The 20,438-nt window shown below is 38.0% G+C and overlaps 1 protein-coding gene across 1 annotated transcript in view; it reads left to right on the top strand.

Annotated features, from left to right (window-relative positions):
- LOC119798540 (leukemia inhibitory factor receptor-like) overlaps nucleotides 1-20,438 on the top strand; it is a 30,680-nt gene that overhangs the window by 2,495 nt on the left and 7,747 nt on the right. Inside the window, exons 2-9 of the mRNA XM_038308053.1 lie at nucleotides 13,033-13,228; nucleotides 13,398-13,534; nucleotides 15,122-15,275; nucleotides 15,447-15,722; nucleotides 16,658-16,784; nucleotides 18,974-19,089; nucleotides 19,275-19,408; nucleotides 20,250-20,406. Coding sequence (XP_038163981.1) covers nucleotides 13,123-13,228; nucleotides 13,398-13,534; nucleotides 15,122-15,275; nucleotides 15,447-15,722; nucleotides 16,658-16,784; nucleotides 18,974-19,089; nucleotides 19,275-19,408; nucleotides 20,250-20,406 — 1,207 coding nt within the window. The 5' untranslated portion in view covers nucleotides 13,033-13,122. The remainder of the gene's footprint in view (nucleotides 1-13,032; nucleotides 13,229-13,397; nucleotides 13,535-15,121; nucleotides 15,276-15,446; nucleotides 15,723-16,657; nucleotides 16,785-18,973; nucleotides 19,090-19,274; nucleotides 19,409-20,249; nucleotides 20,407-20,438) is intronic.

Raw genomic sequence — 20,438 nt, 5'->3', positions numbered from 1 at the left:
TAAGTAGGAGTGGATTCAACTGTGTTTCGAAATATTCTCTCTCTCATAGTACACTGGAGTCTGTGTGTGCTTACTTGGTTTTTGTGGTTGTCATTTGATGGAGTAATGACAGACAGTGCAGCTGGGTGTAGGCTGTAGTGGAGGTCTTATCTCACAGTAGATGTGTTGCCATCGTTGCTTTTCTTTATGCTCATTTAGAAGTGTCGCATTAGAAGAGCTTATAGAAACAGAAAAATTAAAATGAACTCACTAATAGCAGCATCTGCAGCTTGGGAAATTTTTAACTTTTGAGCGAAGTTTCTAGGGGAAAAACAGAACATACAATTTGTCATTTTTTGGTAAAGGCCGTACAAATGTACGGCTGTATGCTTTGCTAGCTAAAAACCTGATGGAGAAACATCTAATTGGCATTTTCTCTTTTTTTTTTTTTTTTTTTTTTTTTGCTGACATTTAAAAGTTTATGTAAAATTCTTATGACATTTGGATGAAAACACGGCTAGTCTGTCACATGGTTTATAATCCAGCATCCTGGTTGAAGAAGTTTTCAATATATATCCATGTTGATATATACCTCTTATGTCTGTGCTGCCCAACACTAATTATTAAAAACATTGACAGCTGTAGGGTGGAAGCTATAGGAGTGCCAACCATCATATCCCTCAGAGTATAAAATAGCTAAAACTAAAAGAAGTTTTATGTCCTTTCTGTCTTTTGAAATATTATTTGCCTTTTTTGGATTCCCTAAAATTTATGTTTACGTCACAGACAGATTACTAGTGCTTTATATTAACAAATAGTTTATTGAGTCTTTTTTTATTTTTTAGATAAAAGCTTTTTAAATACAGTTTTACAGTAGTTCACAGGCTAGTTGCAGCTTGTCAGGCAATACGATTTGTCATATGAACACATAATTTTTTTTATCCCCCTTTGAATTCTTTGTGAAATGAAAATGGGATTATGACAAATCAATTGATAAATGAAAAGCAGGAGAAGCAGAGCTCACCGTGAGGAATCAAAGTATGTACCCTCATTGCAAATATTTACCTTTGGATAAATTTAAGACTGTATATTTGCTGATTCTCGTAGTCCATGGAGTTGCGGGAAGTGTATTTTCACATTTTGAAAGTTTCAGCCAGTAATGTCAGGGTACCAACGTTTGCACTAAATTATTACCCACCACCACACATCCCATTGCTGGTCCATCCTTCACATTGCTTTTAGTTAATTCCTCACTTTAAAACTGATTCACAAAGAAGTTTACTGTTTGGTTTTCCTTTAAGAAGTCTGACCTTCCTAAATAGGAACAATTTAGGCAGTTTGAGATTTTTTTTTTTAAGTAACAGCATTATATGTGTTGTTTTAGTATCCTGCTGTCACATTGGTTACTGCTGCAGCGACAACAACAACCATTGCCAAGTAGGGGAGTATTGATTTGTGTGTAGCTATCAGTTTCTTCATGAGATTTCCCAGAACCGTCGGCTGTTTTTGTGACAATTTCCCATCAAAACACTGTTTTTCTCTCTCCCCCCCTTTCCAGGATATTTCTCAGGTTGGTTTGAAAGTAACAAAGTAAACCTTTTTTGAAATGTGTTGCGGATGTACTTGGAAACAGGGTCTCCTTTGTGTTAAGAGCTGAGAGGTGTTATTTTGGTTTTGGTACAAAGGGCTTGGAAAGGCAGTCTTTTTATGCTGAGACTTGCTTCTGAATTTCAGCAGAACTAGATGTAGAAATGAAGAAAACGTTTTCTGTTGCCCTACATGCTAAAATGAAGAAATCAAATTAACTTTATCTGGTTAGCTGTACAGCTGCACAAATTCCAACTACAATGAGACTCTTTAACATCTGCTGCATGTTTTAGATGGTTTTTATTAAACCCCTGGTTGGATATTCATAAATTTTAAATGTTTGGTTGAACCAGCCTTAAAATACAGCTCTATTTGCCAACATGTGACACAGACGTGATTCTTTTAGCTTCTGCAAAATCATTTAGGGAACAGACTAACTAAGTTAAGGGTTGGTTGGGGTTGGAGCCCATCTTAAGGGCTGACTATACTCCCCGCAGCAGTGTGTCGCTATGAGCTTGTCTGGGATATTTTTGATTTATGCCCAATTGTGAAGCGTGGTCTGCGCTATGTTATTCCACACCACAACGCAAGAGGGGCAATCATTAACTAGCTGTGGGTCTAGATATGGCCGAGGCGGTGAGGTAGTGGGGGCAAGTTTGTGTGACAACTGAGGGACGTGAGGGCCAAAAAGAGTGGAGATCCAGGTGGAAAAAGGGTCCTAGCGTTCTCGCGCACCTTGCTCTTCTAGTAGGTCCAACTTCAGGAGTCGTTTTTAAAATGGCGCCAAAAAGGAAATACGCATACTGTAGAGTGGTTGTATAATTGACCAAACAGAGGCCTCCTGTCTGCGGTCACCTACAATTTTGGAGAGGTGCACCAGAGTGTCTGAGGAAGGGGCAGGGGCACATTTGTGTTCACTGCAACACACACACAGACAACCTGGTTTCTGAGTATAAATCAGTCTTCAGATGTCATATAGCAACAGACAAGATAGTCTGAGCCAGTCAGGACAGCCAGTGTAGTGTAGTAAACATTTTAGATAGTTAAAAGAGACTTATGGTTTTTAGTATGCACCAAATAGAGTTTTTTGTCCTAAACTTAAAGGGGAACACCATTCTTTTTTTTTACATTGGCCCCTTGATTTTACATTATTACATCATGTTCTACTCACCCATATGAGTTTTGTGTCATTTGGAGCTGTCCGAAGATATTTGGTTTTGTTATATCCAAGTAACGTCTTCCTATGGGCAACGACTTGAAGGCACAAACTAAACTGTTCCTAATTTATTCTTTATGGTACGCCAGCATTAATAACATGTTGGTGAATCACTGTCCCCCAGACATCTGCGGTTATATTTTTTATATTTATATCTTTTTTAAAACAAAGCGGAGTGTGTATGACATCATCCGCGTGCGCCGGCTACCATTCATTCTTCCTGTCCGCTGAACTGCAACTAGTTTTACTTACATGCCAGGAAGATGTCTAGTGCTACTACCACAGATGATCTCCCTCTCGAAATGGATTTGAACGATTCAGATTAGCTAGCCGTATGAATAGAAAGGGTAGAGCGTAACCACCTGTGGCCCGGGCTGCCTGTCACAACTCCAGTACGGCGCGCGGACAGGAGTTAGTTGCTCCCAGAAGGGCTGCAACTAAAGGTTCCTTAAAAGGTTACTTAAAGTAGACTTTTTTGCGCAATTAAACTAGGTGAAAGTAAATTTTTTTCCACTTGAGGAGTTCTGGATAGAGCATAATGACAGACTAAAAATATGTTTATCTTAAATGCAAAATGTTAACATTTTTCTTCAGTTTTGCTGTAATTGATTCTCAAAGTGGGTTGCTCTGTCAGAAAAAAAAGTAATGTTTTAGAGTCTCTATACTCCAGTTAACTATTAATGGATTACTAAGTTAGTTTTTTCAATAACCGATTAATTACAATTAATCAAATTGTTTTAGCCCTAGTTTCCACATTTAATTACTTGTTCCGTTGACAAGCTGAGGAAAACCAGTGAAAGATACTTAAAAAAAAAGAGTTCATAGAGAGAACCCTTATTTAGACTTATTTAAGAAAATTAAATAGTAGTTTTGTGGGTTTTTTTTTATACCCCTTGATTATCTTTTGGCTCTAAAACTAGGCCTGACTCAGATGTCAAACGCAAGACTTACACTTTCAGTTCTTGAAAATGTAGGCAGTACAGTTAAACTGTAACTGAAAGACTACATGTTGAAGCTATAAAATATTCCATTAAAACACAATTTATACAATTTTCTTTTCATCGTGGTAGTTAGTAGTATAAAATAGTTGATAAAAAAAAAAATTACAATTAAGGGAGAATGATTTAGAAAAAAATAAACTAAACTTTTCCAAAGCAGACAGCATCTTTTCATATTTGTATAGTATCTAAGCAGTGCTGCCATAGAATGCAAATCTTTACCAATCTCAGCTACTAGTTTTGCATTGCATTGAAAAATCTAATCTGGACTTTGTCTCGTCTTTGGGTTGTGCCATTGCTGCGATGGGCTTGGTAGCTTTCAACATTGTTTTTTTTTGTGCTACACAAATGTTTGAGGCGTGCCACAGCTTGTCTGGGGAGAAACCAAACTGCCAGAAAAAAAGGACAAACATCTGCATGAACCATTCCCTCAGTTTCATTCTGTGTAACACAATTGCTCTTTTTTTTTTTTTTTTGTCCTTTATACCGTATTTTCATGACCATAAGGCGCACCGGACTAAAAGGCGCAGTCTCAGTTATGTGTCCCATTTCTGTATTTAACACACACATAAGGCGCACCGGACTATAGGGCGCGTTTTTTGATATACAGGTACATGTCCTCTCAGGTGGATTTTCCCCCTAAAAACATATTAAAACTACTTTATTCCCACTGATCACAGCAAATAAAGCTGCAAGGTGTATTTATTACAAAGTATTATTCAAACCTGGGAACCGGCCGTGAAAGACACATCGCTGATAACACAGGGCTGTGATTACTCCTCTGATACAGTTTATTGACGCATAAATTAACTTAAAACATAGGCAGGATAATAATCTGGATGAACTGACTGCAATGATAAAATTTTCAGGTGGACTTTCTCACTTAAAAAGATTTAGAATATTTAGATGAAAAAACACCTGCGGAGGTGAGCCCGGATGCGCCGCGGCCCAGAGGCTGCTGTTGAATTAAGTTTTCAGGTAGAAAAATAGAGCTGGAGCAAAACTGAGTATGATTGTGCTTTATTCAAGTATTTATTACAGAGTATTAATCAAACCCCTCAAAGTCCTCATCCTCTGTTTCTGAATTAAACAGCTGCGCTAAATCCGACATGCCAGTTTCCCCTTCTTCTTCGCTGTCAGAGTCACTTTCCGTGCCGGGCGGCTCCTTGGAAATGATGCCGGCTTTTGCGAAAGCTCGAACAACAGTCCCAGCAGAAACGTTAGTCCAAGCATCTACAATCCATCCGCAAACGGTGGCGTAACTTGCCCGGCGCTGCCTTCCACTTTTAGTGAAACTGTGGTCTCCGTCTGTCATCCATCGCTCCCACGCCGCTCGCAGCCTTACTTTGAACGGCCGGTTCACACCGATGTCGAGCGGTTGAAGTTCCTTTGTCAGACCTCCCGGAATAACAGCAAGCACAGCGTTCATTTCTTTGACCTTTTTTTTCACATCGGCTGTGAGATGGGCACGCATGGACTCACAAATTAACAGAGATGGTGATGCGTGGAAAAAACCACCTGGTCTCCTTACATACACCTCCCTCAGCCAAGCTTTCATCATCTCCTCGTCCATCCAGCCTTTTTCATTCGCCTTAATAACAACTCCAGCTGGAAAAGTCTCTTTAGGCAAAGTCTTTCTTTTAAAAATCACCATAGGCGGCAGTTTCTGTCCATTTGCGTGGCAGCCAAGCACAACAGTAAACGACGCCTTTTCATACCCTGTTGTGTGTATCGCTACAGTGCTGGTCCCCTTCTTCTCCATGGTGTGATTCACCGGGATGTCGAAAGTGAGCGGCACCTTGTCCATGTTGGTGATGTGGCTTGGCTGGATGACTTTGTCAGCGATGTGTTTGCTGCAGAAAGAGTGGAAGCTCGCCAGCTTTTCATCATAATCCGCCGGACGTCGCTGAGCAACTGTAGTCCTGGTCCGGATGGAAAAATTGTTCTGTTCTTTTATACACAAGCCACGCCCACACTTCCCCCTTTAAGGTTCTCACATACTCATGGTGGTCTCAACAACATCCGCAGATAGGGCGCACCGCACCATAGGGCGCACCCCACATTTTGAGGGGAAAAAAGACGTTTGGGTGCGCCTTATAGTCGTGAAAATACGGTAGTTTTTAACTGACACAGTTAGTCTTTTGTTGTCTTTGTTAAATGCTATTTTGTCACCTTGAGTTGTTTATTATATGTCTTCAACTTGTCAGTAAGATTTTTTTCATGGTATTGCTTTGAATATTTCATAGTTTAGATAAATGCTACTTCTCATGCTACTAAATCTCAAATTTTTTCTTTATCAGCCGCAAACACTAAACATTCATTTTATTATATATTATAGCAGCTGCAGAACAGGACAAGTTAGGAAAACTTTACTTTCTGTTTGTAGTGAAGTGCATGAAGAGAGCGTTTCTTGTTATAGACTAAATTCCCATCTATGATTAAACATTTTTACATGGTCAACAACAATACTCAGGTGGGCTTCAACATTTAAAAGGTTAAGTCCGGTCAGCAATAAATGGGTCAATGGGTCATTATTTATACCTAAAACTAATATGTTCACAGTAATTTAATGAATTTACCGTTAAACAGTAAGAAAAAAACAATAACAACATTCTCCCCGCTTTACAAGCAAAATCAATGGGAACTACTAGACACATCTGCAATCAACAATTATTTAAGATTTTCGTGAGGACTTCTCCATTGAAATTCACGAGAGCTATAGTTAAACTGACAATGCCCACGTGCATCGCAGTTAGACGTTATAATACATTGAGTAAAAGTTAATTTTTTTTGTTATTTTATCTTTCTGATTCATGATTCTCCACGAAGGGGTTCGTCGTTGGATTGCCGCCTTGCTGAGGGAGGATTTGCCAACTCACTTCTGGCCAGAGAAAAAGCATGTAATATGTAGCCAAAATTTGGACTAAGAATGTTTTGAAGATGACCTGGATAATAGCGCGTTTTGACAAACACCAGATACAGCTCTGGGACTCGCTCAATAACAGATACTGCACCGTGACGTCATAAACCGGTAGGTAGCAGTAGTGCTCTTTGACAAGCATGGATGTCTCTGGTAAAGCACATTCAAATGAAATCACTCTTAATTAAAACACGTATCATTTGTTGAGCAGTATGTAATAATTTCATATTTAAAGTACTTTTATATGTTTAAATTCTGAATATGACTTTTCCTTTAAATAATACTCAATTTATTTAAATAAATATCCTCCACATCTTATGACCACAGCCTGAACTGTTGATATATATATATATATATATATATATATATATATATATATATATATATTAGGGCTGCAACAACGAATCGATAAAATCGATAAAAATCGACTTTTAAAAGCGTTGGCAACGAATTTCATCATCGATTAGTTGTGTCGCGCGATTAATGCGTCATCCGCCGCCGTCGTCATTGCCGTGGGGCGCCTCCCCCATCCCAACCCTGTTCTCCCGCGGCGCTCCCGCAGGAGTCCCTCTCAGCGCTGCAGTCAGAGCCGCAGGATTGCAAATGAAGTGCGCATGCGCCGGGATTGACGGCGCAAATTGATCACAATAATTAAAATAGCCTGCGCTTTGTAAAGCGAAAAAAGTCGTAACATGCAACTTTTGTAAAAACAAATGAACATGGCACGGAAGCACTGTTATGACGCAGCACCTGAAAAGAAAACATGCTGGAGCCTTCGATGGCAGTGAAGAGAGCTGATCTGCTGGGTGAGCGACCATGTTTGTTTTGTTTTAAAGTGGGGAAACGTAACGTTAGTTTCTCAGGTAGCTCATGATGCTTTCCTTACCGTGTTAGTAGGTTACAGACAGTGATAAGGTTTGCTACTTATTTTACTTTTAATTTCATTTGAATTAGCTTAAGCAGCATTTATATTTTCTTTATAAATAAATTAACTTGCAAATTATGAGGGCAAGGCTTTTAAAGTTTCAATCTTCTGTCAAAGATAAAGATCCTGCAATTTATGGAAGTAAAGCAGAATAAAATCCAGCAAGATCAGTAATATGTCAATTAATTATATGCCACATTTCCATATATCTGTCTTTGGAGGATGTGTTTTTTAGCACCCCTAGTTCTCTCATTTTTATTCCAAATACAATTTATAATTTGAATCACAGGACTATTTTTATCTCTATGGTTAAAGGAATAGTACACCCAAAACATGATTAGCCTTCATTTTCTACTCACCCCCATGCTGAACAACACTCTGGAGTACTTTTTTGATATCTCAAATGCATCTGGAGATCTGGGAGGCTTCTTGCTGTCTGCTGACATTCAAATAATGGAGGTCTATGGTGCCCGAGACAGAAAGGTCCATAAAAGTCCACAAAAAACGTGTCAATATTCCTCCATACTGCTCGTCCAATGTATTCCAAGTGTCCTGAGTGGGTAGCATCCAGAATTTACTCGAAACGAAGTCATTTAGAATGTTTTTAGAGCATAAACAGTAGTGTATAGGATTTCCTGAAAGCGCGCGCCTGCGCGTTCACAACGCTACGGAAGCCGGCAGACCAAACCAGATGAAAGTGCGCATTCAGCGTCTGCTCTGCCGATAATGCAAGTGTAGAAGAAGAAATGTGCTGTTTACCTGTGCAAAGAAAGAAACAACGAAAGAAAAATGTCTGAGGACTTCAGTGTTGAGGAAGAGCATGAGTTCTTTGCCGAGCTGAATGCGCACTTTCGTCTGGTTTGGTCTGCCGGCTTCCGTAGCGTTGTGATCGCGCATGTGCACGCTTTCAGGAAATCCTATACATTACTGTTTATGCTCTAAAAACATTCTAAATGACTTCGTTTCGAGTAAATTCTGGATGCTACCCACTCAGGACACTTGGAATACATTGGACAAGCAGTATGGAGGAATATTGACACGTTTTTTGTGGACTTTTATGGACCTTTCTGTCTCGGTCACCATAGACCTCCATTATTTGAATGTCAGCAGACAGCAAGAAGCCTCCCAGATCTCCAGATGCATTTGAGATATCAAAAAAGTACTCCAGAGTGTTGTTCAGCATGGGGGTGAGTAGAAAATGAAGGCTAATCATGTTTTGGGTGTACTATTCCTTTAAGTATTTTCTCAAGTAGCAACTTTAACTGCTATACTTTCCTAGCTTAAAAGGCAGAACTCTTCTAGTCTAAAAAAACCTCATTTGTTGAAATGGGGGGACCTATTGTTTGAACCCCTTAGGGGCTTTTAAAAACAAAACTACCTGTCTTTTTTGCGCTTTATGAAACAAAGTACCCTATATTTTGTGGATGTACAGCTATATTTCTCATGTAAGTTTGCGTAGTTTTAACACAAACATTTATTTTTCATATTGCACCAGTACAGTTAATGAGCAACCTGTACTTGTGTGCTTGTTTGTTCTGTCTAAAATGTTTATTTTGGAATAAAGAGGTTAATATAAAAAATATTTTTTGTCCAATTCATCGATTAATCGAAAAAATAATCGGCCGATTCATCGATTTTTAAAATAATCGTTAGTTGCAGCCCTAATATATATAATGCAGGGTGGATCCATGCCATATTTGAGCTAACTATATAATTCTGTCGTGTCAAACCAGTCTGCCTGTGGATCAGCCAAACATTAAGCAGATGTACTTAAAAGTGTGTAGTGAGAGCATTAATGGTAAATTAATTTCCCTTTCTCTTTTATGTATGCATTTGTGTGAGTCCGGGCTTATGCCTGTTAAGGGTTCGAGAGCAGCTTTTTTGTTGTTGATAGAAGGCGGGGTAAACTGATAAAGTGTTTGGAATCCATTGTAAGGAGACTGACAACTTTACATGGCTGTTCCCAATTTTTGTTCAAGGACTGAACAGAACAGTTTGCTTCTTGTAACTCTACTGACAGGAAGTACCGGCAGAATGTCATGCTTTCTCATATGTCCTAATTCAAGCTCTCGGTTTCCCAGGGTTAAATCCAAGAGCATGTTCCTTTTAGGCCAGGCATGTAGAACTCCAGTCTTGCAGTGCCTTTGTTCTGCAACCTTTAGATATATACCTGCTCCAACAAACCTGAGTGAAATGAATGGTTAATTACCTGGGCTTTGTACAACTATTGTGAAGTTAATAAAACCTTGTGAGTCAGAAATGCATCTAAAAACTGCAGGATGGCGGTACTGGAGGATTGAAGTTGCATACGCCTGCTTTAAGGCCATGACTGGAGACCAAACCGCAGTGGTGATCCAGATGTGCTCAAAGACCTTCTGATTGAAAATTCTCCGTCACTTTTGTTAATTGGCTGTTTGGACAAAATGTTAAGCTTAGCCATGCCCTGTGGAAGAAGAAAAAAACTGGAGCTGCTTTACAGGTCATCTAAAGTGTAGATAATGATTGTGTTGTTGTATGTGGCATGACATTATCGTACATTACCTCTTAGTTATGGTTAATCTTTTTGATTATTCCATTCATCCAAATTTCGTCACACTTATCCCAAGTGGGGTCACAAGTAGGGGTGTAAATCACATCCATCATGGCGATTCGATTCAGTATCGATTTCCTGACCCAACGATTCGATTATTTTCAATACTCAAGAATACACCACGATTCAATTCGATTAATCGATTAAATTTTTTTTTTTTTTTTTTTTTTTTTTTTTTTTTTTTACACCTTACAGGCTAAACAAAGTTTCAAGTTTGAAATAAATCAATGAAAGCTGTAATATCCTTATGCATTTTCTTTAGAAACAACAGCAAATAACAGAAGTAGAACAGTTGCATCAAAAAATACTGCAGAAAATCAGTGCAATGAGTGCAATGCAATACCTCGGCTCCAGAGTGTCGACGTCCCCGCCCCCTCCACAGACGCTCTGCTGCTCCTCTCCCAAATTGTATCTGACCACAGACAGTGCCACAGACAGGAGGCCAGCTTTTTTTGTTTTTATGACCGAAATTGTGGAAAACAACTCGTGAAGTTTGACCCGCTAGAAGAGCGAGGTGCACGAGAACGCTGGGACCCTTTTTCCACCTGGATCTCCGCTCTTTTTGGCCCTCATGTCCCTCCGTCGTCGGACTAAACTCGCCCCCACTTCCTTGCCACCTCGGCCGTATCTAGACCCACAGTGTGTATCACAGACCACGCTTCAATACTGAGCATAATTTAAAAATGTCTGTGTCAAGCTCACTGCGACACACTGCTCTAAGAGTATAACCATGAAGCGAGATAGGAGTGCAAAATAGGTTTAGCGCCACCGCAGCACGGGAGGGAGAATTACTCCCAGGAGCAAATGGATAAAAGACCGGAGGAAAAAAAAAACATGAATCGATTAACTTGCGGACGTGTCGATGCATTGGATCGTCGGCTTTTGGATCGATGCATCGATACAAAACGATTATTATTTACACCCCTAGTCACAAGGGATACTGGTGCCCATCTCCAGCTGTATGGCCGAGAGATGGGGCACACACTGGACAGGTTGCCAGTCCATCGCAGGGCAACACAGAGACAAACAGAACAAACAAACATTCACGCACACACGCACACCTAAGGAGAATTTACAGATGCCAATTAACCTAACAGTTATGTTTTTAAACTAGGAGGAAGCCGGAGTACCTGGAGAGAATCCATGCATTAATTTATACCAGGCAAAGTCTATGTAATGAGTTAAAAAAAAAGAAATCTAAGTATTTTGAAATAAGATATAAACAAGTTAATGAGAAAAAAGGTTAAAAGATAAACTACTAAAACTTAAATACAACCATAGGCTGCTAAAAAGAGTTGTCTAGCAAGGTTGCATTTAACTGCAGGTTGGTCCAGGTCAAAAGTCTACAAGAGCAAAGAAGTCCTAACCCCCCCCTTAAAAAGGCATTCTCAGACTTGTCTTCCATTGTTTACTGTGACAACTGACTGTGTTCAGTTATTTATTTTGTCCATGGTTATTTAAACCTTTTCCCGGCAGACGGATGTATGGGTTTGGCAGGCATCCAGTCACAGAGAGTAGCAGAGATTTGAAAGCAATTTAACAAATGGTGCTTCCTCCCTAAATTAAATCTTGAACGAATCAAACCCGTGAAATCTATGTGACAACAAACCCTGCTGTAGTTTTTAGATAATGATTTCCTCAACATTGCCTTGCAAAAGTATTCATCTCTTTTGAACCGCATTTTGTGGTTCTAAAGGAAAACCTCATTGCATTTTGGGGAAGTTATTTGTACAAATATGGGAAGAAACATAGGAATTGATGTTGGTACCTCCCTGTTTTTTGGCATCATGCTTAATCATCCTAAACACTAGATTTATTTACCTGAAGCAGATAAAGATGATGTTGGCTAACTGATGCTGACCGAGCCATTGCAAGAGTTGTAACCATGAATCTAAGGGGGCTCAATATTATGCACAGTTCTGCTTTTCAAAAAATCTTGTGCTTAACCTGATGCTTCTAGGATTAAAAGTATTCCCCCTTCTTGTTTTGTAGTTCGTGTCAAATTAACAAGCTCCTCCTTGTCAGGGGTACTCTTCGCATGGTCACCAGGTAAACGGGTGTGCTCCACATCCACTCTACAGCTCCTCTGACTTTGGAAAAAAATAAAATGTCCACACTGCAAAAAATCCAAATCTAGATAAGTCATTTTTTCTTAAAATAAGTGCATTTGTTCTTGAAGTGAGGAGGTAAAAGATACATTTTGCCAATGGAACAAGACAATTTACACTTAAAATAATAAATAATAAAACACAGTTGCATTCTCTTATTTCAAGTGCATATTATCTAATTATCTTATTTTAAGAGTAAAAATACTCATTCCATTGGCAAATAATCCAATTTACCTACTCAAATTAAGGGTGAATACACTTAATTTAAGAAATTTTGTACTTATTTCTAGCTCGTTTTTGCAGTGCATCCCTTTACCTGTAAGAAAAAAAAGTCTCCTTTCCTATGACTCCCTAAGTTAGGGGTCTCAAACTCAAATCCTTGAGGGCCGGTGTCTTGCAGCTTAATATTTCCCTGCCTCAAACCACCAGACTCTAGTATTGGCTCATTAGCAGAGCTTGACTGCTGCTAGTGTGATAGTTTATCCATTTCATTCAGGTGTGCAGGGTAAAAAACACGTCTGAAAGTAAAAGTTCATGTAACGACAAAAAAACTCATGCCATTTCGCTATCAACCATGTCCGTCCAACCATGTATCACTGTTATTAGCGAATTAAACATTTAAACAAACACATTTAGCCTGGCAGTGGGTATCATTTTTCTTGTCTTGGAATTCATTGAAATTATGTCTCTCTGCTGTTCTCTCCCACAGGTCTCTTTCATCCTTCAGTTAGCTCTCTGGGTTGTTAAGCTTGATGTCACAATAGTGTAGTGGACCGGCATTAACAGGCGTTGGACGATTATGGCTTGTTTACTCAAAAGCACCATCTCCAAGTCTGACTGCAGACCTTTCTGGGTCGTCGTTCTTCTCCTTGGCATCTCAGCTGAAAACACTCAAGCTAAAACTGGTAAGAGGAAATCTCCATTTAAGGAAAACCCTTGATTACAATCTCTGGTAAAGGTCTAATTCTGCAGATTTCAGAAAATCAAGATGATGACAAGTACATTTAAAAAGGAGAACAAAAAGGCTCTTTGTTTCTATATGTAAATTAAACTTTGTTTTATTTCTTTTTCCAGTCCTGGCTGTACCCCAGCATGTGAGCCTTTCAGCTAACTATCCCACTCAGCAACTATCCATTTCCTGGTTTGGAGGAAAGGCCCCTATCTTTGAAATCATCATTTTGAGAACAGAATTTAATGAAACCGTCTTTTATGTAAGAATATTTTTCTTCAAATTGTACTTTTTTTCCACAACAATTTATCTTAGCATGTGTTGTTTAAATGGTGTCTTCTTAGAGTTTAGGGTAGGGTCAGGATACTGTACTGTACAGTTGTGGGTTGATGCCAACATTGCTTTATGTCTTTTATGTTTCCTTCTCATTTTTAAAAATGCTGAAGTAACTTAACAAAAACTGATTAAATTTAGGTGACAAAAAGAAAAGAAGTAAGAATAGATAATAGTTTGAGTTTGGAACCTTTAAGAACCTTTGTTGTTATTCTAAGACCATAATGAAACTCTGCAGCTTGGAAGGCACACTGTTCTACGGTTTTAGCCTCTAAGCTCTCTTTAAATGCCAAATACGGCTGACCCTCTGCCTAAACGCATCACGCACCATGTGAGGGCACTGCATGCCTGGGAGGGCCCCCCACACAAACAAAAAACAAATTAAACAATGTTTAAAAAACCATGTGTCAAGCTGTTGTACAAACTGCTGGAAAATATCTTGTGATGTTTTGTTTTTAGTTTGAAAAGCATCACATTTTTAAATAGAAAATGTGTTGGAACCTTAGTACAATACTAAACATTTTTTCTTAAATTTTCTGGTTTCAGTTTTGTTACACCATACACTGGCAGGGCTCGATGTTAACCATTGCCCGATCGCCCGGGGCAAGTAGTTTTTATTTTCGGGAGGGTACAAATTTCATTGCATTTGCCCACCGGGCAAGTGCAATGCTTGCAAAAAAAATTATTTATCACTCAAAATTACTTTAAAATCACTGACATTCGCTGAAAATGACCCACAAGCATTGCTGGCACCAATTTTGTTGTTTTGTACACATTCTTGAAAAGGCTGTGATTTACCGCTAGATGGCGTGATTTTTCTCTCCTTGGGGAGAGAATTCTGCTGGATGATGAATTTAATCTATACTATAATACACTATACTAGATTAAAAATGATCAGTCAGGGATTAGGAAAATAATAATAATTGTATGCACACAGTGTAAATATTTCTATCATATGGCAGTCTTCTGTTCAGTGGTCATACATTAAAAAATGTTCATTAAATTGTTTTCTCTTAGACTTTAGAATGGTGCATTTAAATGTTATAGAGCTAAACATGTTAAATTGGTGAATAGTAATGGTGTAAGTTTTTAACCTGTCAATTTTTTTTAAAAGATTTTTAACATTACAATTTATATTTTTCCAAGCACACAACAGTTTAAGGCAAAGTTTAGTTTGAAAAGAATGTGCAGGAAGGATTGAAAAGCATGTTAACACGGTAATGTAGGCTTGAGTTCATTATCTGACGCATGCATATACACACCAGGAACCTGTAAACTTACTGAATTACAAAAAACATTTAAAAAACAAACATGTTTCATTGATATATATACAAAAATGAATATTAGGAACTATGTTTATCAAACATTATACTAGGCAAGTAAAAATTGTTTCTGGGCAAATGAAATGTGAAAGCCGGGCAAGTGGTAAAAATCCTTAACATCCACCCGACTGGGGATGATGCACCGTTTATAGGACGTCTTCTTATTCTTTTTGTTCCCCATATATTATTTGTAGGACACGGTCTCTGCTGTAGTGAACCAGGATGGTGGTCAGCACCAATGGACCTGGACGTCTGTGGAACCTCTGGAGTGTACATCACTATCAGTCAAAATCTGCTCAAGGGAAGGAAATGCAAGAAGTGAATGGAGTGAACCTCAGATCCTGGAAGGTCAGTTGAAAGTCCTTTGCCAGGAAGTAGGATTCTTACCGAATTATTAGAGCAGTGTGAAATTGCCCCCTTATCTGGTTGTTTGGTATGAATGCAAAATTGGCAAGAACTTCATCCTCTCCTCCATTCCTAACCCTTTGTTGTTATTTCTTACTCTCGTCCTCTTGGCAGGAAGAGATATCCCCAGCAACAGTGACGCCCAGATGTATCCCCATAGCAAAGTTGTGTCTGTAGGGTCCAACACAACCTTCTGTTGCATTGTTGCGGCGGGAATGGAGCTAAAAAAAATCTACTATGGAGGAACACTCATGAACGTGACACGTTTGAGTCGACGAAGTTACGCCACCACAGCTGTTAATCAAAAAGCATCTCAGCCGTCTGGAACCAACGTTTTCTGTCTTCCACATAGCAGAAATGTAATATCAGGAGCCGTCATCTTTGTTGGATGTAAGATATATTTGTGTGTGGATTAAAGTGTGAAGCTTTAATTTGATTATGTCTTGAACGCCCTTTTCCCAGGGTTATGACACATAGGCCCATTTCCTAAAAATTTGAGAAAAAAAACAGAACATGCTGTCCAATAAAGGTAAATTAGTGTTGACCTTTGTAAGTCAAGTCCTTCCAATAATGGCTACTAGCCTAAACATGTCAATGTTTACACTTACAGAATAATTGAATACATTTTTAAAACACTGATTGCTGTAGGCATGATGAGGATCCAACTTTGTATGTCCAGTTAGGAGGATGGTAAAAATTTGGAGACTTGGAGAACATTAATATCAATGGATGAATAATTGTTTCTTACAAATGGTTAGTCCTGAGGGCCCAATCTGAAATGAAGGGATGTCTCCATCCCCCTGGAATCAGTTCCTGATTGTCAGAAGTCTTTGAACTCTTAAAAGTCCTTTTAAAGGACCTGGAACAAAGTTAATCTCATTATAGGTTATTTTATAGATTCTTTGTACCTTCCTGTATAATTTCATGACATTAAAGTTTTTTACCATAGTTTTAAAATTAACCAACAAAAATTTAGGAAGCCATTTTTGTTTAAAGGTTGCTCAACTTCAAGCTATTTGAATTGACAAAGACTCCCGTGTAGGTGTTGATTTGTCCCAAAGAATAATACAGCATTTACTTGGTCCTAAAAATTACTGTACATGAGTCCATGCAAAAACTGAAATTGCGGTGTGGTTTTCCCATTAAATAAATGTACTCCCTTTTTTTAAAAAGAATTCTTTACTAGGGGTTTTGATATGTTTGGTGATCCCCATATATTTGTTATTTCTTCTTCAATAAATCTCGATAATAAACCTTTCAAGTCATGCTTTGTGCATCCCTTGCATGTAATTCAGCATCTCGTTTTATCTTCTCCCCATTCTCAGATCCACCTCGACCCAGCAAGTTATCTTGTGAGACTCAGGACTTGATCTCAGCTGTGTGTCACTGGGATGAGGGACCAGACACCAAACTGTATGGCAATAGGACAACTCGATACTCTATAAACAACAGGTACGCACTCAATGAGTTAAGATATGCTTCTGTTCAACAGTTCAAAAGGCATGAGGAAAGGTGAGGAAATATAATTACAAGAACTCTGTTTTTTATTTAAAATTCCTGATGCCTGTTAGACCTTAGGAATAACATCTTCCAATCAGGATTAACTCATTTTTTGTGAGTTGTTATCAGTGTAAATAACTCAGATGGTATTGCCTCATGCACATCTTAAACTTGTGAATTGATATGAATGGAAATACTGTGACAAGCTTAGATAAAACACCGTATCCTGATAAAGGTGTTATTTATACCCCTAGCAGTCACTCCAACGGCAAATACTTGAAAACAGAATCTTGACTTAAAACGGCGTGGATCACTGCAGCAGCTGCAGTGATAAAACGCCCCCCCATTTGTCAAATGGAAATTGAACCAGTTGGATAGTTGAAACAGCAAACTTTAGGTGTTAGATAATATGGGAAATATTGCTGTACCAAGCTTTTAATTATTGTAATTACAGAATACAGTCTTTTAATCTGTCAAAAATATATTAAGCACATAATCCACCAAAACAATTCAAAGGATGAAATACTTACACCTCTATAAAATTGATGTCTACATAAAAAATAAATGCTTTCTATATTTTATTTAGTTAAAATATAAAAAAAATAAATGCTTGCTATAATTTTTTAGAAAGAATATTTGTAAGAATTGATGCACCATGTAAAATTAACCCTTTTTCTGTAAGTTTTAGAATAAAGTTTAATGTCAGTAAATTATCAGCAACATCTTTCAGACTTTTCATTTTTCTGAACAGAAAGAAAAATTTACATAAATTAAAAAATGACTCAACACAGGAAGGATAGTAGTCGTTAAAAGGAAGGATTGAAGGATCTAACTGTAATGTTACTTTTTAACTTGGCACGTTTTTGTAGTTGGGGCCAAACAGTCTGACAAACGGTGTGAGATTTCAGCTCACACATGAGATGTCAGCTTGAGTACTTGCAAACTTGTGCAAGCTTGCAAGTACTCCTTATAATATCTGCTTAGAAATGTTATTTAGCCCAGAATTTCTGTTATTCAGAGGCATTTTGGGCCATTTCAGTCTGCGCTAAATTCAAAGGGAATGGAATTGGTGACAGAGGAATGATCATTATCAGGCAGCGACTCTGTCACCATCTGTGATAAGGCTATTTTTGGCAATTCTTTCTGGCTTTCTTCCAGAAAGAATGTTTTTATGTGGGGGGGGGGAGTAAATAGAGAAAAAAACCTATAAACACTCAGGCTAAGTAACCGTTTTATTGCATGTCCGCCTAATGGTTGGCTTGGTGTAATTACGACTTTTAATAGAGTTCATCTAAAAGCTTGCCAAATTAAGTGTTTGTCATCCTATGAAGGTTTGTATCTATTTAATCCAAATCTGAATGATTGATGAAGGCTTTTTGCATTAATGGCATCCAGATGAAGTCCTTTTTTCTGTGATTGTCCACATCACATCTTAAGCTTTGGTTTTTGAGATACTGGCAGCAACACTTGGATAATTAGTATGAATAAATTCCAAATGGTTAATTTTTTTGCTGTTTATGGTTCATTGGCCATCTAAGATCAGGGTTTGAACCTGGAACCTGTGGATCTTAAAGCAAGTTCTGTTCAGATGTCAAACAAGGTTCAATCCCATGTTAATGAACATGTGCAGGCACTGCTTTAATGCATCAGGTAGGATAATCTGGCTCTAAGCTGAGAACCCTGACTGTTAGGACCTTTTTGACAAGACATGCATCATAGTTAACAGGCTGTTCTTTACCCCTATACCATCACAGTTATTGGAATTTTTAAATAGAGGATATCCAGGTTGATTAAGATAAAAAAAACTTTGCCACATTGTCCAACCCAAAGCTATTTTTAGCATTTTATTAGTTCAAAATTGGGGACAATTAATCCTACTTTTTTTTATTTTATTTTTTTTTATAAAAAATAAATGTAATCAAAATGACTGAAATGTTGGTAATAATATGAATATGGTCGACATGTTGTGGGTTACATATTGTGGTTGGTGTTTGGACTGTTGGTCTATTATGTAAGAGATGGAAAACGGAAGTTATTCCTTGTTTATGCACACAACCCTGGCTGATTAAAGTTTATTCTGATTTGGAATATATGACTTTGAAAATATTATTATGATGTATTATGATACTTGCTGTCTGTAGGTACTGTCCTCAGAAGAGCTGTGGGACACCTCAGTGGGACGGTAGCTGGACTCTGGTGGCTGTTAATCCTCTTGGTCAGTACACTCTGACTGACTCAGCGGAACTTGATCACAGAGGTACGTTGACTTTTGCTGATCATCAGCTCTTTCAGCTCTCATTTTATAAAGGTCATATTAGTTGTATTTAAAAAAAAGGGTATAAGAAATTACAAATATAAATCCTGAGTCTCTACCAAAGACTTTTCCTTATGTCAGCTTGTTTTTTAAATTTTGTTCTTTATTTCTTTGCTCTTGCCCCACAGTGTGCCCCGTAGAACCAGTTAACCTGACTGCTGTTGTTCAAATCTTTAATGTGACTGTGCATTGGAAGTGGAAATACGACTATTCCAACCACGAGCTTGTCTGCCAGGTTGAACTAGTGAGCAGTAATACAACGGTAGGTGATTTGAAGAAGGTTTTTCAGGGACTTAATAGAGTGTGTACAGCATAACATGAAAAAGTTATGGAGGGATTTTATTGAAGTTTTTATCTGAGGTGTCCCTTAAAAATTAAAAGTAACCAACAAAAATTTAGTCATTAAAATTTGGTCATGAAATCATGTGTGAGTTCGAGCTATAGGTTTAAGTCAGAATGTTGGTGACTGGCAGAGGTCTGCTCTCTCTTGAGTGCTTTTCTAAGTTTTAATGTTATAATGCGAAAATAAATTGGGCTCTATTTTATTTTTTTTTTTATTGTTCATTTAGGCAAATATGGATGTTATTACTTTATGACAACACATCAAGACATTAAATGGGAATCCTCAACAAAATTATGCTGCTAAAAATTGCTTGTTGTTGTTTAAGGTAATATGGAGAAACGTGTGTTCTAGGTATATTTGATAAATTATTCAAGAGGTTTCATTATTGTTTGAAACTTTTAATTGAAAACGATTAGGAAGGGAAACCCATTAATTGTATCAGAAACACTCAGAAAACACATCTGCATTAATTTTGAGTACGGTAACCCAAACATCTGGATTGAAAAATGACATATGGCTAATAATTCATATTGTTGTGTTTTAGTAAGAAGCTAGCTCTGAGGTATGAGCAACATTCTGCTTTTTTGTTTAACCTAAAATTGATATTAAGATTCATTAAGATAAAAAGGACTGGGGTTATGTTTCAAGGTTGGGAATTGCCAAGTTTAAGTCAAAATAACTAGCTTGACTTCATAACATGAAAATGTAACTTGCATGTTTTTTTCTTAAGTAATACAATTTTTTTTTTTTACTCGTATAGCTTAGAAATTTCTCAGGTAAGGGTTTGCACTCTGTGGTTCTGCTGGATCTCCACTTTGATGAGGAATACAGAGTTAAAGTCCGCTGTGGATCCCAGAAGCATTTCTGGAAGTGGGGAAGCTGGAGCAAAGCAGTTACCTTTAAAACCAAACCCTATGGTAAAGAGTTTAAAGCTTACATTTTTTTTTTG

Source organism: Cyprinodon tularosa, unplaced genomic scaffold (genome assembly GCF_016077235.1).
Source record: "Cyprinodon tularosa strain WSP-4 unplaced genomic scaffold, ASM1607723v1 ctg63, whole genome shotgun sequence".
In the NCBI taxonomy this organism is placed as follows: domain Eukaryota; kingdom Metazoa; phylum Chordata; class Actinopteri; order Cyprinodontiformes; family Cyprinodontidae; genus Cyprinodon; species Cyprinodon tularosa.
Note: the sequence above shows the minus strand (reverse complement) of the source record. Positions and strands in the feature narration are given on the sequence as shown.